Consider the following 17,741-nt stretch of genomic DNA (forward strand, 5'->3'; position numbering starts at 1 on the left):
TTTTTGACTATCTGGTTAAATTCCATTTACTCACGATCAGATAGTAACAGTCACGTAGGTAACGAATACGGTGCCGCAAATGAAAGCTGAAAGGCCAATGTCACTGATTTGCAGAATCTAGAAACTTCATAACCCATGCAAGAAGCAGGCATTACAGAGAAATCTGATTTACATCAGAAGCCTGGTTCCTACAAAGGATTTTTCCCCGCAAAGTCAAAAGACCGACAGACAGACTGCCACTGGAGCATAATCCACTCATACTCCTGAGAGATGAGCAAAGCAAAGGACAATGGCTTACAGAATAAAAGGCCAGCTGTTCTGACTTTGGAATGCTCATTTGAGTTGTAAGCTGTGAAATAAATTTGAGTTGATGGTTCCCCCATCTGCTCACCTGTCAGTCCATCTCCACTGTACTGCTGTTTTTAGAAATACTTCCGTGTAACCCACTTAATTGGTTTTGGGGATGCCGAGAAACATCTCCCAAGTTTATTTTAACCTTATTCTGAACGTGAGGCTACTGGGCCTTTGTGTCTCTCCTCTTCTTCAAAAAGTATTCACTAGTGGGTCAAGAGCATGCATGGGAGAAAGCTCAGGGTAGCCCAACGCCAAGTGTGTGGCAGGGCAGTGAAATTCAGAACCAGAAGACGGGGGCCAAAAGGAAATGCCAGTTCATCGAGGACATACCAGCCCGCTGATGTGTTTACTCTCTGCGCTGGTTCAAAAGCTAAGGTAAAGTCCGAGTTCTTCCAATGGTCGGCCAGTCCCTCTGTGATCTACCCCTTCCCCACCCGGCTCTCTGACCCTTCCTCCCTCCGCTTGTCCCCGTGTTCACTTTGCGCCAGTCGGTACTGGCTCACCTGCTCTCCCCGGAACAGGAAAGAACACTCTCAGAGCATCAGTATCTGCTGTCTCTTCTACCTTGAAAAGTCTTCCCCTAAGACACCCATGTGGCTTGCTCCCCCAGGCCCTCAGGCCACTGCTCCATCAGTGAGGCCTAGCGTGACTGTCCTACCTAAGACAGCAACATCTCTCCTTCCCTCCAACCCCTTGCCGGCACTCCCCATTCCTCTTTCCCTGCCCTTTGGTCCTACACAACACCTGATACCATTTGGGGTGTGTGTGTGTGTGTGTGTGTGTGTGTGTGTGTGTCTGCAAAATAAGCTCTCCGAAAACAGGGATTTCTTTCTTTCCTTTTTTTTTTTTTTTAATATTTTATTTATTTATTCATGAGAGACACATACAGAGACACAGGCAGAGGGAGAAGCAGGCTCCCTTTGGAGAGCCTGATGTGGGACTTGATCCCAGGAACCCAGGATCATGACCTCAGCTGAAGGAAGATGCTCAACCACAGAGCCACCCATGTGCCCCGAAGACCAGGATTTCTGTGTGGTTTGCTCACCGCCATCTCCTCCAAGCCTAGCACAGAGTTTGGCATATTGTAGGCACGTTAAATACAGTGTGATGCACAGAAGTGCTTCCTTAAAATAGACTAATTTCCCTGCTATATAATCAGTTTTATAATAATGATAGTAAAAGTAGGAGGCATGATCAAAGGAGGAATAATATCATGACTAGCCACTGCCAAGGGGGATGGTGTGGCAGAAAGATCACTGGTTGGGAAATTCAAGATCCAGCCCTGCCACTACCTTACCCTGTGACCTGGGGCAAAATCGTGGCTTTCTGGTCATCAGTACTCAGGTCTGTAAAGTCAAGAGTTGAGTCAGGCAATCCTTAAGGTTTGGGTTCATCTCTTAGAAAATTGGGATTCTGGGGGCACCTGGATGGCTCAGCTGGTTGAGTGTCTTGACTCCAACTCTGGTCATGATCGCAAGGGTACTGGGATTGAGCCCCCACATTGGGCTCTCTGCTCAGTGGAGAGCCTGCTTCTCCCTCTCCCTCTGCCACTTCCCTGCTTGTGCATATACTCTCTGCCAAATAAGATTTAAAAAAAAAAAAAGAAAATTGGGATTGTACATATACACATAGTTAACGTCCACACACCTCATCTCGTGTGACCTGCACAACGAGGACAGGAAGGAGGGGTGATACCCAGTTTGGGAGACAAGGAAGCAGAGGCCTTGCTCCAGGTCACGTGGCCGGCAAGTCACAAAGCTGGAAGTGAGGTCACTGCCAGGCCAGCAGTTTTCTGATTAACTGTATTTCCTCTATTGGTAGAACTGGAAAGTGCCACCGGTTGCTGTTACTCTGATTCATAAACCACTTTTGCAGGCAAGTCCTAATCCCCTCAGAGGCAATATCCATATGTATCATAGAGTCCAGCGGGCAGAATGCAAGATTCTCCAAGCTGCCACCTTGTTCCAGGATTAGAGATTATAACCTGCTCCATTTGCCTATGGATGCTTTATGACAGGAACTCTGCTGTTCTTAGCTGACACCCACCATCCTTGAGCTCACCTCATGGTCCAGGGTCCTCTAGCCACAATGTCTCGAGTCCCAGGGAGCCCCAGGGAATAGGAGAAATGGTAGAGGGGGAAAATGTGTGGTCACCTCCTCTCTTTAGGCAGGACAGGCAACCCCTCCCCTTCTCTCTCACTGATGGGAACTCAGTCAATGGGCTGCAGGAGAGGCTGGCAAGTGGAGGTTTTTAGGGAGATGCATTACCCTCTTCTTTTCTCTGTCAAAACCAAGATCTAGACCGAAGGAAGAAGGAAAAAAAATGTGGGTATGATGAGCATGATTCTCTGCCACAGAATGGCAGCAAACGGATACTAAGACGTTTCTGCTGGAGATAAATGCTATGGAGAGGCAGGGGAGGGCGCTGGCCACAAGGGTCGTCCTAGCCATCTATCTGGGCGCACAGTTTTCTAGGGGAGTATAGGCATGTTCTAAGGGACAGCGAGGAGGCTGCTGTAGCTGAAGGAGGGTGACGAAGGGAAGGAGGAGATGGGATCAGGAGAGCCCAGGGTCTGGGAAGCCACTGTAAAGAGGGATCTTATTCTAAGTGAGATGGGAAAGGACAGAGGGGTTTCATGCAGGGCAGTGATATGATCTCTGGCCTGGTCCCCTGCAGAAAGCCTCCAGATTCCTTTAGGAATTGGGTCATCTCATGAGAGTCAACTTCTCTGCTTGACCCATACATAGTGCTGGTTTAATAGAGCAAAATATCCTCCTTAAGACTTGTTCCTGGCTGACAGGCCACCCCCCCCCCCCCACGCTGGGGGCTGGGAGGGAGCAGGACCCTGAACCTGATCGTCCTAATGGCTTTGAAGCTTTGTTCCCCTCTTTGCGATGGAATAGAAAAGAAGAAACGACGCCAAAGCCGCCCTGTATTCCTAAGTTCACCTGATGTGTATCTTCAGAACTCAACTCACATCCAAATTATGCTGTTCTTTTTCTTCTTGGGGCTGTGGATTCAGGCTGAGGAAGCAGGGTAATCCTATATGCTGAGAGCCACGGAAGACTGAACAGGCCTCTGAGTCGGTGCTGGGTTTGCTTCTAAAGTGCCTCCGTTTGAAAGGAGTTTTTAAAAATTGCACTTCAATGGGAGGCAGGGCACACTCTGAAGTCCCCCAGCTGGTTTCTGCTGGGCTGCCAGCTTCATGGCCGGCACACGAAGCCCCTTGGAGCCCCGGGATGCAAGGATGAGCTGCCGGAGAGACTGCTTTGGGGTTGCAGAGTGGCCTTCGGGTTAACTGGTGGGCTTATTAATTAATCATCATAACCACAACTTGCCCACCTGGGCATCTGTGAGGAGAAAGGCAGAGAGACAAGCCGCTCTCTCCTCATCACTGATGGTCTCACACGCCCGCCACCTAGACGGGCGGTGGCCCCATCTCACATTTCAGGGCTCCTGAAAGCGGGGTCTGCAGTTCTTCCTTCGCTGCCTGGGTGATCTCATTCTCCCAGCACCAGCAGTTTGCCTGTGAGGTGACCTTGGGAAGGGCGTTCAGGCAGCATTTTCTCATCTGTCAAGCTGAGACAGCCCCAGAGCCCCGGAGTCACGTCTGGTAAATACTCAAGCGCGGGCTGGCACTGGCCGTCTCATCTCATGGCCCCTCGGCTCCAGGAAGAAGCCTTCTTACCGGTGGGGGACAGAGTGAGGCCACGTCCTTGCCACGTCCCAGCCACGGATGGGTGGGGGCACACGACGAGAGCTCGGCTCCGTGCAGGAAGACACCCTTAGGCCCTCACTGTGGATCCCGGGCGCTTTCTCATTTGCCCAAATTCAGAAGGTCATCGGGAATCAAAGGACGACATCTGCTTGTGCAGAATGTCATTATAGAGGAGGCTGGGAACAAGAGGCCTGTTACAAGTCACCTTTCCAGCTCCCGAAAACAGGCCGAGTAACGGAGAAGTTCGGCTCCTCACTGAGCATTACAGGAGTGGGGTCAGCTGGGACCGGGCCAGGGCTCGGCGGTGAGCGGGACGGCACAGCGAGGACTTGATTAGCCGCTGTAACCTCCTGCCCCCGTGCCCGGCCTGCCAGGGAGCCCAGCTTCTCAGCAGACTGCTAAGTTAGAATTTACACTTTTTGGAAGGACGGCTCTGTAGTCAAGACCACCTGGGACTGAGCACAGAATACCTTACTGAGGGCCCATTATGCTTCCTCTGCAGCGCCAGCTGATAGGTTAGCTCGAGTGAGACCACAGGACCTGGGAAACCTGCTGTTCCTAATTTAAATTGCACTTTCTAGCTGGACACTGACTCATGAAGGTTCTGGTGGCCAAAGGCAGCCACTGGTTAAGTTACGAGGCCAGGGCTGTATGTATGTATAGCGCCGTCGGCAGGTGGCCGGCCCATGTGGTGTGAACGGAGCGGTACCAGGACGGCACGGTGTTGTTCCTCTGGCCTCCTCGACCCGGGCCAGAAAGTGCACCATTAATTGGTTCTCGCAAGCATGTGGGGACAATATAGGGGGAAGGCTTCTAGCGGTGCAACGGTTCCTAAGGAGGAGAATATTTTAAGTCACTGCTGAGATCATGCTGCTTCCTGGTGTGACAGAGAAGCATGTGAGCTCTGCACGCCCGGGGGAGTGGGGGGAAATGGGACAGAGGAAGGGGTGGGGGTCTCGGAAGCCCAATTTTACCTTCTTTACAGTTTCACCTAGGGTTGACCACATGACCAGCCTTCTGGGAGAGATTCATTCAGGAGGCCAGCAAATGCAGACTAGAAGCAATTTAATTGGTTCCAACTTAATGTCCTTTTCCAGTTGGTCTCGTGCAAGCACCTGGGAGTTATGGCCACTAACTTAAAATGATTTATAAAGTTCTTTCCCAGGAGAAAGGTCTCTGGACAGGCAGCGAGTGAGTCCGTGAATTATTTCTCCATGGTGGGTACAGTCAGAAGATGAGGGAATGGGTTCAACCGTAAAGAACCTGAAGCTCTCTCCAAAGAGGGAGGGAGGGGGCTCTCCTTTTCCCAGGAAGGTAAGTTTTGACTGCTGTGCCTAGCTCTTGCAGACGTCAGATTTGACAAACCTCTGCTTTTAGGAGCTCATCCTTATCTCATATGTCCTCACTTTACAGGCGAGGTGAATGGACTTGCTCAATACATTTGCGGCAGAGCTGGGAGACTAGAATTCAGGTCTTGGGAACCTTCATTCACCGTGGGCTTGCCTGCTTTTTCTTTTCTAACGTCATAACTGTTAATAGCAAACATTATTTAAGGATCTACTTTGTGCCAGATAGGGTTCTCCATCTTTCCAAGTAACCCTAATAACTCTGAAGTTGGTAGGATTATCAACATCTTACAGATGGGAACACTGAGGCAATAAGTGGTTTTGTAACTTGCCCAAGGTCAGAGACTGTGAGCGATGTGGCCAAGATATGAACCCAGGCACTCTGGCCCTAGAGCCATGTTCTAAAGCCACTACCCTATGATGTTTCTGAAACGATGTACACTCCCAGTCTGACATCTAATGATACAGAGAGCTTTATAATGTAAAAGCAAGAGTCTCCGTCTAGGGGCACCTGGCTGGCTCAGGAGGAAGAACATGCACTCTTGGTCTCGGGGTCATAAGTTCAAGCCTCACGCTGGGTATAGAGATTACTAAAAAATAAAAAAAAGAAGAAAGAGAGTCTCCCACCACTGGACTTGTTTCTAATGGTGGTTACCTTCTATATCTCTAACTAAGATGCACACACTGCTATTTCTTGACTTATGAACTCCAGATATTTATCTGTTGGCTTCCTGCAATGGTACATGAAGACCTGGCTCGCCCTTATTCTGCGCACGTGTGAGTGGTGTTTGTGGGAACCAGTCTCCAGCCATGGCCCCAGTGGACTAGCCCTCTGACAGTCACTCCTACGTTGGGTCAGTTGGCCTGTCACCTGCTTTAAACTGGCTGCAGCACTGGTGACAGTCCAACAGTTTCTCAGAAAAGCCTGACAGCTCTCGCTCTTGTGCTTTTGGGAGTCATGGGCAAGAAGGCTGGATCCCGGCTGTAGAGACCCCCACAAAGAAGCCACTTGGAGAGAGAGAGGCCCCGCAAGCCAGAGCTTCAGCTGCTGACGTCAGTAAGGCAGGACCCCTAGTGGGGCCCATGGAAGAACGTTCTATCGCTGAGCCCTGGTCAACACACAGAAAGCCAGAGTCTTCTGTGAGAAATAATGACTGCAGCCATTTTAAGCCTCTTAGTTCTGGGGTGATTTGTTATGCAACAAATAACTGAAAGTAGTGTTTTCTGTATTTTTAGTTCCTTAACTGGCTACCTCTGTAACTGTAGATAATATGCTTACCTTCTATATCTGGTTCCATTAGCTTTTTTTTTTGTTGTGCTGAAAATACATATAACATAAAACCTGGCATCTCAACTATTTTTAAGTATGTAGTGGCATTAATTGCATTGTGTAAACATCAGGCCTGTCTATTTCTGAACTCTTCCATCGTCTCAAACAGAGGCCCTATAACCATTCAGCAATCACTTCACATTCCCCCCTTCTCTGGCAGCTACAACCTCTCGTCTACTGTCTCCATGAATTTGCCTCTTCTAGATAGTTCTATAAATGGATTCACCATACAATATGTGTCCTTTTGTGTCTGTTGTATTTCACCTGGTGTAATGTTTTCAAGGTTCATCGATGGTGTAGCATGTATTAGAGTTTAATTCCTTTTCATGGCTGAATAATTCACTGTATGCAGATAGCACCTTTTATTTATCTACTTATCTGCTGATGGACTCTTGTGTTGTTTTCACTTTTGGCTGTTGTGAATAATGCTGCAAAGGACACTGGTGTACAAATATCTGTTTTGAGTTCCTACTTTCTTTTGGATATATACCTAGGAGTGGAATTGCTGGGTCATATGGCAATTCTACATTTTATTTTTTGAGGAACTGTCAGATTGTTTTCCAAAGGTACTGCATGATTTTACACTTCCACCAGCAGTGTAGGAGGGTTCCAACCTCTCCATATCCTTGTCAACACTATTTTTTTTTAAATTTGGTATAGCCATCCTAGTAGGTTGAAGTAGTCTGTCATTGTGGTTTTGATTTACTTTCCCTAATAACTGATGCTAAGCATCTTTTTCATTTACTTTTTGCCATTCGATATCTTCTCTGGAGAAATGTCTAATCAAGGTCTTTGCCCATTTTTTTTTAAATTTATTTATGATAGTCACACACAGAGAGAGAGAGAGAGAGAGAGAGAGAGAGAGAGAGTCAGAGACACAGGCAGAGGGAGAAGCAGGCTCCATGCACCGGGAGCCCGACGTGGGATTCGATCCTGGATCTCCAGGATCGCGCCCTGGGCCAAAGGCAGGCGCCAAACCGCTGCGCCACCCAGGGATCCCCTCTTTGCCCATTTTTAAATTTGATTGCCTATTTGTTATTGAGTTTTAGGAGCCCTTTACATATTCTGGACATTAAATCTTATCAGATACATGATTTGCAATGTTTTGTCCTTATTTTGAAGGTTGTCTTCACTTTCTTGATAATGTTCTTTGATGCACAAAAATGTTTCTAATTTTGAAGAAGGCTAATTTATCTATTTTCTTGGGTTTTATTCATTTTGAGGAGAACTTTTCAACTTTCCCTTTTATAAGATAATAATAAGAGTACCCAACATAGGATGAAAGACTGAGTCACTTAACAGCATGAAACAAAGTTGAAGGAATATGAGATACCCAATGCTTCTTGTATGCTGGAAGGGTAATATTTGTGTTTATGTCATTCTCAAGTCAGTTGATGGTTTTCACCAAAGTCAACCTCTCCCTGACACTACTGTTAAACCAACTCTGAGTTATTCCCTAAACCTAACAGTGACTAATGGGAACAATTTAGAAAATAGCCTAGAATCTTTAATTTACACTTATGCAGATTGGAGGTTTTCATTCTGCACTTCTGCAAATGCATCTGCCTGGATAAATACCTTATTTCTTCCACCAACCCAGAGGGAACTGGTGGCCATCTCAGCAGCTACCCATTTCCGTCCAGAAGAATGGCAATATCTGAGGTGTCTGGTAAATCTTTTCACAAAACCCTTTGAATCTTTTGGCAAAATTATCTGATCTGTTAAAAGAATTTCCTGACACCTTCTGTGGCATTTGTATGAGACTAAGAAAGGGTTATTAAGACCACACATGTGTGCGTATCCTACTCGGCAAACCATCCCTTACATAATCAGTGATACTCCTTTACGACACAAGCATTAGCCAAATAGGCAAATGAAGAAAGGAATACCATGCAGGAGAAGGCTATCATAATAAGGGCTTTTCCCCAATATACAGGGCAGCTTGGGGAAACACAGTCTGACCGTCTGTACCTCTGAATCCGGGGAACAAAAAACCGACCATGATGATGCTCTCCTTGTAAAACAAGCTTTATTTGGGCCTTTCTGACAGCCAATTACCACTTTTCCCCCTATCAAAAACATTTAATTCACTGCCATTTGGAATGTCTATTTATTTGTGGGCACTTAGGATGTCAAATACCTCATAACTGCTTTTGTCCTTACTGTGAGAAAAGAAATGTGGCTCGGTAGAGAAAATTAAAAAGTGTTTTGAGCTCTCAGGTCAATATAAGCATTCTCAAAACTGTATTTGCAAAAGCTAGCATGCTGTTGAAATAACTGTTTGAACTAACTCGGTTCCAAACAGATAATGATGTTTTGCAGAATTGCTTATAAATTAAAACTGGAAACAACCTAAATGTCCATCATTGTGGGGATGATACTAAACTATGTCCACACTATGGACTTCTCTGCTACAATTAAGTAGAATAGAACAGATTTATATTCTGTGTTCTCATATGGGAAGATTTCCAAACATATGATGTACTGAGTAACACAACCAAGTTGGGTATTGATTTGTCCTGGCCTAATAGCCACTTATGGAAACGGCAAAAGAAAATACATATTTGTCCCCAGGACATCCATCTATCTGTAAATGCACAGAAAAATACCCAGAAGGGCAAGATGGTCAGAGACTGGGGCTAGTGGTCTAAGAGCACTTTTACAAAGTTTTAATTTTTGAATCGAGCAACTGTATTTGTGTATACCTGTGTGATTAAAAATGGATAAAGATGCTAACTGATGGTGAAGAAAACAAAATACCTAGGAGCCGGGGATGGGGATGTGAATCGGTTGTCGAAGCATATAAGTGCCTTCAGTTCTAATTTCCTTTCTACTAGTCAGAATTCTGGGAACTCTGCAAGAGGAAATTCTTGGCTTGGTCAGTACGGGACTTTGAAGTCAACAAGGTAAAAGAGTCCCTTTGCATTCATTCATTCATTTATTTGAGAGAGTGAGTGAGGGGGAGCACCAAGGGAGGGGTATAGGGAGAGCAAGCATCTTTTTTTTTTTTTTTTTTAGAGCAAGCATCTGAAGTAGGCTCATGTCTGGTGCAGAGCGGGACACAGGGCTCCATCTTACGACCCCAAGATCAAGACTTGAGCGGAAATCAAGAGTTGGACCCTCAACCGATTGAGCCACTCAGGTGCCCCGGTTCCTTTGCATCTTAAGGGAGAACCTGCCTCCAACATTCTGTGCTGCTTCAGTAAAGGCAGGGTCATCTGAGGATGACCTGCGGTCGTCGAGAAAGGGGATTCTTTTGCTGGTCTCTCTCACCTTCCCCAAACTTCTGCCATCCCACTGACACTGGAGCCCTGAGAGGGGGAGAGTGACAATAAAGGGCCCATGACTATACTCACTGGAAACACCGAAGCTTTATGCAACTCCTTTCAGCTACACGCCTCTTAAGGAAAAGCTGTCAAGCAACACAAAGGCAAAGTGGAAACAGATGTTTTTCTACCAAAAGGGCTCTCAAGAATGGCTTCAGATACTTCGGTTTGCTTTCTGGGTAGCTGTACCAACTGACTTCCTGGTCCACCATGACAGCCCCTGTGCGCTTCTTGGGCCCTTGGCGGGTACACGTGCCCAAACGGGGCCCGGACATGGCAGCTGAGGGTTCCAGTGAGCCCTGAAGACGGAGGCAGGTCTGGAGTTCTCAGTCTCGGCTCGGCTTCAGAGCCACTGGCACCTGCCTATACTGCCTTGCTTCCCCCACCCCTCGCCGCTCCCCCAAAACAGGCCTGAGAGCCACTTCTTTGCAAGGCGAGCCTATTCTCTGGCTGAGTTCATTTTTCCCTTCTGGGGAAGGGAAGCCTGCTTGAACTCCTCTGAGATGGGAAGAGTCTTGGGAACACAAGCTCCCCCTCCTTTAGTTCACGACCCCCTCCCCTAAGGCTTTGCTTTTAGGCACCTTACTTGCTAAAGGCATTTAACTTTAATTCCATTTGACTTCAATTGTGTCCAAATTACTGTAAAAAGGAAGAAGACAACAAGCTGTAAATATGAAGAGAGACAGAAAATCATTGAGAATCCTGCCTTTATGAATATTTGATGAAGAGAGGTTAGATCCATAGCTGGTAAATTATAAGAAATTATGTCCATCATGTGACTCTGTCAGCAAAGGTTAATACAAATGGGTTGGGACTTAGTTGGGATGACAACGCAGATTAAAAAAGATTTGTCCTGTCCTCACTGCAATTAGTTTTTCTCCTATTATTAGTGTAATAGAGTTGATCGTTAGGATTATGGCAACAGAACAAATGTTCAGTGAAATCATTTTGTGTTTCAGACTCACATTGCATTTTTACAATAAATTTTTCATCTCTGCTAATCTTGCCCTTAATTGTGTGGTTGCTGTGGGCAGGATCCAATTATTAACTCTTTTGATCCTACGATGCCCTTGCCATCAAGCACGCTGATTACATGCAGACTGAACGGGTGATCCTACGTTTTTCTGCAGCTGGATACATGGATCTCGTGGTTCGTTTGGTGCATGCAGAAAAATGGTTAGTTTTGCTCAAATAACAGCTCCAGTCGAGTGTGAAATTGTTTATAATTGTGTTATAGGATTTTGCCCAGGTTAAAGGGCTTCTTGGGGCTTCCATTATGAACCTCATTTCTCAGGTATTTATGATTCATTTTCCACTTTTAAAAATTCTGAATTAGGCTTAACATTCTCCGCTTAGAGGCCTTACTGGTGTTGCTGTTATTATTATTATTTTGCAAAGGGGATTAAGGTAGTCATCCCACATTCTTTGTACCAAGGCAGAGAGTGTAATTGATGTCAAGCCTGGTAAGCTGGGATGTAGAACAAATGGCACCGTAGACCCAAATGGCTGAAGGCATGATTTCTCCAAGTGGCAGTCTGGATTTCCCGGGGTACCTTCATGCCCTTTGACAGAGTGGAAGAGCTTGAAGATGGAAGCCAGACAGAGGGTGGGATGAAAAACCAACAACCAAAGAAAGATATGCCAGACGGTATTTAAGTCCCTAGCTACTCCAGACTAGTGTCTAAATAATTAGAAACAATCTTGGACAATGTGGTGTCAGCTTACTTAGCTTTGCTACCCTCCTTCTAGAAAACTCCACTGTCCTCACCCAAGGTCACCCTTTGGATGCCAACCTATTTGTGAATTACATAACCCTTCATAGACTTGCTGTGTGCTTTTCAAATGAAGGATAGGGCTGATGGAATGTGTGAAGATCCACAGAAGACAGAGATAAAAGTCAATATGACTTGTGCCATGGAGGGTATGCAATGGAGGGGAAGATGCGGAGGATGGAGCATGCCCACAAGAGAAAAAGAAAATGAAGAAATAAAAATCTAAACACATCAATGTAATATATGATAATAAACCAAGGGACCCTGGAGGCCCAATGCAGAAGACAAAGTGTTTTTTCCAACTCTAAAGTAAGGCTAGAAAATATGGATAATGAGGGAAAAACTGTCTTGGGAAGGGTTAAATGTGACAGCCAAAAGAATAATTGGAATTGTCAAGCCTCAAGCAATTTCACTGTGGAAGCAGTGTCTAAGCAAGGTCCACTGAGAGTCCCCCCCAACTGAAGCATACACGCTGCCCATACTTAGAGTCATCCCAAAGTAGGAAATTTAACACATCAGGGAGCCTGCTGGATTATCAGATCAACTAATCAATAGCATTGACAATATTTCTGCCTAAAAGCATGGGGGAGCAGTGAAGTAAGGCACCAAAGCGGACAGGATCTTTGCCAATACATTACCTTGGACCTTTGACTCCTGCCACAGGCCCAAGAGGCACATGACTTTTCTTCCCAAGACCTGGGATTTTCTGCCTAAGTAACTTTGACCTGCTTGAGTTGAGTCAATTGCATCCTTCATTAGGAATTGGTACAGGTGACGTATGCAAATGGCAAAGACCCAGTCTCCCAGGCTTCTGAAGCAGCATGTCGGGTCATGCCATTACCCACTTTTGGCAGCCCTCCCCGCCAGACTCTGTAAATCTCAGTGCTGTGTGCGGCGGCGCTGGACTCAGTGGGATACAAATAGCTTCTCCGTGTATCTGGATGGCTCTTGAGACTTGAGCTACCTGATGAGTTCTGTCCCCTCTGTCTGACCTATACCTGGTGGCTCTGAAAAGACATTTAGGCCCCTCTCAACTTGCTGAATTTAATGCTCCAGAAAGCAACTAGATTTCATCCATGAGGATGAAATTAACTCAGAGAGACAAAGAGAACACACTTTTCTTGTCCCCACGTCTATAAAAGAGCTTTGGGGCCATACGGAGCCTGCTGATTGAACCTACAGCACACATGCTCCATGGAGTCTGACAATCTCCCCAAATGGCTCCTATTGGTATAGCAATCTGGAGGCCAGCCCCCAAATGTCAGAATGAACCCCAAATCTAGAAACACACTTATAGCTGGTAGAGACACGAACAAGGGAAGAAGACTCACATTTGCTCAGTACCTGGCTGGTATGGACCTGTTAACTTATTTAATTTTCTCAACTCTACATAATTATTTCAAGTTCACTGATAGGAAAACTGTAGGTTTAGAAAGAGAGGTTTAATAACTTGTCCAAGGACAAAAAGAAGACTGAATTCAAATCCCGTTCCTGCCAGGCTCTGGACTACTACTCAAAACTCTCTGGAGCACCCATGCTGCCTCGTTCCCACCGGAGGAATGAAAGACACCTTACCACATGCAGCAAAAGCAAACAGTTGGAATGTCAATGCCACAAAACCCCTGAAGCTCCAGAGAAAAAGATGGCTGGACAGTGGCACGCTTTGGAAGGAACACTGGCGGTGGTGTTTGTTCTATTCTCAGGATATATACTGGGGAGTGCAAATAGGAGACTTAAAGGGGTAAAATGCAGAACTTCTTGGATACGGGTGCCTTGTGGTCCACATCTGTACCAGTCATCAGGCTCTCTAACCATGACAAAGCCAAGGTTTTCTAGAACTGGCATATGATTGTAGTCCGCCTGGCTGTGCTGTAACTATTTCAAGGACTATTAAATTAAACCCTGGAGACAGTTTCCCTTAAGATAAAGAGCATGCTTTTTATTGTGCCATCAAAGGAGACCAGAAAACCTGAATCTTTCAGCTTTAAAGACAACATAATGAGATCAGAGATTTTGCTTGCAAAGAAATTAACTTTCGGTTAATTAATGAAAGTAACCTTAAACAGCGGGCATGTTGCCAACAACCAGGACACTATAATAAAAGGGGGGGGGGGTGGAGATAATGGGCTGCTTTCAAGGGGCCAGGCTCAGCAGCCCAGAAAAGAAATTTGATGAGGATGCTGCTTGTAAATTTGATCTCAAATTCTTAAGATGAACAAATAATAGTCTTATCTGTAATAAAGTCTGCTACAAATGCTTTCTTTTCGCCCATAATTTTCTGTTCAATTTAGATAGAAGATTTAATTAGATGTTGGTGAAACACCAGTTATTTAATAAAACCCTTAATAAAAATCTAATCTATGGTACATAGAAACTGCTGTAATATAATCGCAATTTAAAAAAATACATTTCAGAGTATTTACTTCTTACAATTAAGAAAAAAAATATATATGTGACGTGTTCTGTTTTCCGCTCAGAGTCTAAAAAGGCAAACTGAATGAAAACACAAACCAACCAAACCCAAACTGCAGCCCTTTCTCCTTTCTTGTAAAGTTTATTTTTACAGGTTTTCTTTTGTCCTACGCAACCAAAAGGGCTCTTCGAACCTGAATAGAGGCCATGAAGAACGATCCCTCTTATCTCAAAAAGATTTTTTTTCTCATAAAGATTTTTAAACTAAAATTTGCTTATTGTGAGAAATGGGTTTTTAAGGATTCCTGAAACTGTATGAGAAAAAAAGATGGGTCCCTATCTTTGTTAAATCTATTCAAAATTCTTCTGTCTGGACTATCACCAAACTCTGGAGTGATAAGGCTCTCTTCTGCCTAAGTCCAAGAGTATAATAAATTAACAGAATGAGGGACCCACTGCTCCTCTGAAGGTGATGTTAAGGACATTTGGAGTATATACTCTGAATCTCTAATACCTTGACCAAAGGTAGAATTCTAGACTGGACATCCTGAGCCCCGGGTGTCAGTCAGTATGGTCAAATCTTAGTGGTCAGGTTTCCTACACAAAACTTTGGGCCTGGTGGCAATGTTGGTTTCCCAACACACAGAGCTGCTCCTAAGTTCCCGGTTTCTGGTGTAAGAATTAAGTGGAAGTGAGATCCAAACTGTTTGATGCATTGGGCGGTCTGCTTTTTTTTTTTTTTTACAGGTTTTACTGAAAGGAGTAGACAGCGTGGAGACCCTGCCCTTTTCGGACTGTATTACTTATTGGCCATGTCCCTTTCCTCAATATTCCACCATTTTTATGCTCTTCCATGATTATTTAGGTAGAAGAATATGAAGTAATTTCTCAGATAAACAAAAGGGGTGAGGTGGGGTGGAATGGGGTGGAGGTTAACTGAGATAGAAGAGTTAACGTCCCTTGTCTGAAAGAACAAGTAGAAGCTGGTGGAAATCAGTCTGCTTTTCTGCTGTCTACCGACATAGCATCAAAACTGAAATGCCTAGTGAATGAACTCTACGTCCTTGGCCAGGGCCATGTGGCATCTCTGCTCACATCTGACTTGAGAAGGTCACTGTTTAATGCATCTGGGTGTTGTGATCATCCAGATTTAATCATCAGGATGGGGTTCCAGTGGCTTCCACTGTATATAAATTTAAATAATGGCCCCTCCTCTCAGAAGGAAGGAAATCCACAGAGTTTGCCCATCTGTTCTGCGAGGCTGTTCATTTTGAGTTTCTGATTAGATGCCTCCTACTATCCTATGCATGCCACAATCTCCGAACAATGCCACAGTGTTTGGGGGACATTTAATAATTTATAGTGCTTGTTATTTTTGGTTCGAATTGAATTCCTCTTTGGCCACTGACACAGGGGCTTGGCATGGACTGGACATGGCCGGTACTTGCTAAGATATACTGTCCAGGCAGCCAGTGGGAATCTATTGGCCACTCTGGAACCCCACAGCCACTCAAGAATGTGTCCTGATTGGGTGTCTGATTGGATTTCATTTCTGTGTCTGCCATGCCAATACCTACATGGCTGGCTTAGCCACTCACACAAGTCCAACCCCAGACTGGGCTGGAGGATAAGAGAAATTGGGGACCTGCCAGAGGGTTCGAGGAAAATGGAATGAGGACATTGTAAGAAGATGACCTAATTGCCCACTTTGGGAAGTGGGCTAGGGGAGGTAGGGGTGAGATACATACAAGCTGTACTGTGTCTCTTCCCAATGTACACTAACTTATCAGTCAACTCCCCTCCCCTCTACAAGTGGGCTTCACCTGCTTTGTAGCCTTACTATTCCCCAGGACAAGAGACACATTCTTCTGTTAAACACACACACACACACACACACACACACACACACACCTGCACGCTGTGCTTCTAGGTCCAAAAAGCCAAAAGGGGGGAAAAATCCCAGTTCCTTTTTTGGTAGAAAGCACAGAGGTGGTCTCTGAAGCTTTTTAAAATATTAAATTGTAATTAGGAGACATGAGGTTTTTGCTCTACTTGTGGGTTTCATACAACATCCTGCCTCAACAGGATCTTTTGGAGCCCATGACGCCTCCAAGCACGAGCTGTTCTTCCAGCGGGATGTTGACTTTTGTGGTCTATTAAGCAAGCAATGCATAAGTCAAAGTATACTCTTCCAGGAGAACATCAGCACAAGTGCTTCAGGCCAAACTGTACATAAGGCAGTCCCCTTTCCCATGGGTTTGCTCAAGAGAATGCTCTTTAACAGGACCAGGAGAATGGCAAACTTAGGTGTTCATACAACAATTACCCACTAGGTCCCCCAAACCACCTAAGGAGTCTATTTGTGTTGCTGGGGAAGTCACCAAGGTTCTTGGGCAGTGGGCCCTTCAGACTGACAGTCAAGGCAACCAACCCTGCTCTGGCTTCTTCATGTGGCCATTGGCAGCTGAGCCTCAGTAGCTGAGATCCTGAGCCTTGAAATCCAATAGAGGCTTAGGCTGGAGTCTTGACTTGTGACGGACCTTGGGAAAAGTACAAAATCATGCTAAGTGTCCTTATCTCTAAACAGGGCTACACATATCTATTTCACAGAGATGCTGTGAGGACCCAGTGAGACACAGCACAAAGTCTGGCACCTAACAACTAGCTCCATCAATGACAGCCTTTATTATGAGTGTAGTATCTTCCCTGGCATTTGGGGACTACAAGCTGTGACTGTTTTGTGACAGTCATTCTGTCACTGTCTTTAACAGTCAGGAATGCCTCTATTATTCTTATAAGCATGATGATTAGCTCTCTCTAGTATTTCAAAGCATGAAAACCATCCTATGGTTGGTAGTGACAGCCACCAGAAACAGTGTCAGGTTCTGGTACAGATGGTACAAAATGGTGGCTCAGAGGCCACCTTTAGCTCACATTTATTTTGGCCCAAATGGTATGGCTTTTGTAATTTTTTTAAAAATGTGAATTAGTTTTTTTGAGAAAAAGAAAAGAAATGGAAATGAAGAGATTTGAGTCAAAAATACATATTTCTGTCTTTGCTTGAGAAACAGGAAGATCTGCTTATTTGGCCAATAATCCCCCACAATGATAATTGGCCAGAGCTGAGTAATGGCTGCACCCTTTGGGTGGGACACACATGCTCCAGTTTGAAACAAATCTCACCTCTCCATGCTTGCCTGCTTCATCCATCTGTATTATCAGGTCCTGCTCTGGTCCGTTGGCTGTAGAAGAGCCAGCCCATTTCTGTCATCATTAGCCATCCGCTAGTTGTCTCTCTGGTTCCTTCCACAATTCTGCCATTCTGCTTTCTGAAGTTTTAGTTCAGAAGGGCCTTGGGGTTGCTTGAGTATTGCCTCATGAGTTACCTCACTCCACAGCAGTTACTTGGGTGGCATCTACGTGCTCTCTCCCCAGGGTGATCATCAACAACTAGTCTGGCCATCATTTGTTTTCGCTCTCTC

The 17,741-nt window shown here is 45.3% G+C and overlaps 1 protein-coding gene across 4 annotated transcripts in view; it reads right to left on the reverse strand.

Annotated features, from left to right (window-relative positions):
• FTO (FTO alpha-ketoglutarate dependent dioxygenase) overlaps positions 1-17,741 on the reverse strand; it is a 428,434-nt gene that overhangs the window by 60,526 nt on the left and 350,167 nt on the right. The window contains exon 9 of one of the 4 annotated variants that reach the window (XM_072827051.1): positions 16,691-16,799. The exons of the other annotated variants lie outside the window; for them this stretch is intronic. Coding sequence (XP_072683152.1) covers positions 16,706-16,799 — 94 coding nt within the window. The 3' untranslated portion in view covers positions 16,691-16,705. Of the gene's footprint in view, positions 1-16,690; positions 16,800-17,741 lie in introns of those variants that run through there. 4 annotated transcript variants of the gene reach the window in all.

Source organism: Canis lupus, chromosome 5, assembly GCF_048164855.1.
Source record: "Canis lupus baileyi chromosome 5, mCanLup2.hap1, whole genome shotgun sequence".
Taxonomy (NCBI): domain Eukaryota; kingdom Metazoa; phylum Chordata; class Mammalia; order Carnivora; family Canidae; genus Canis; species Canis lupus.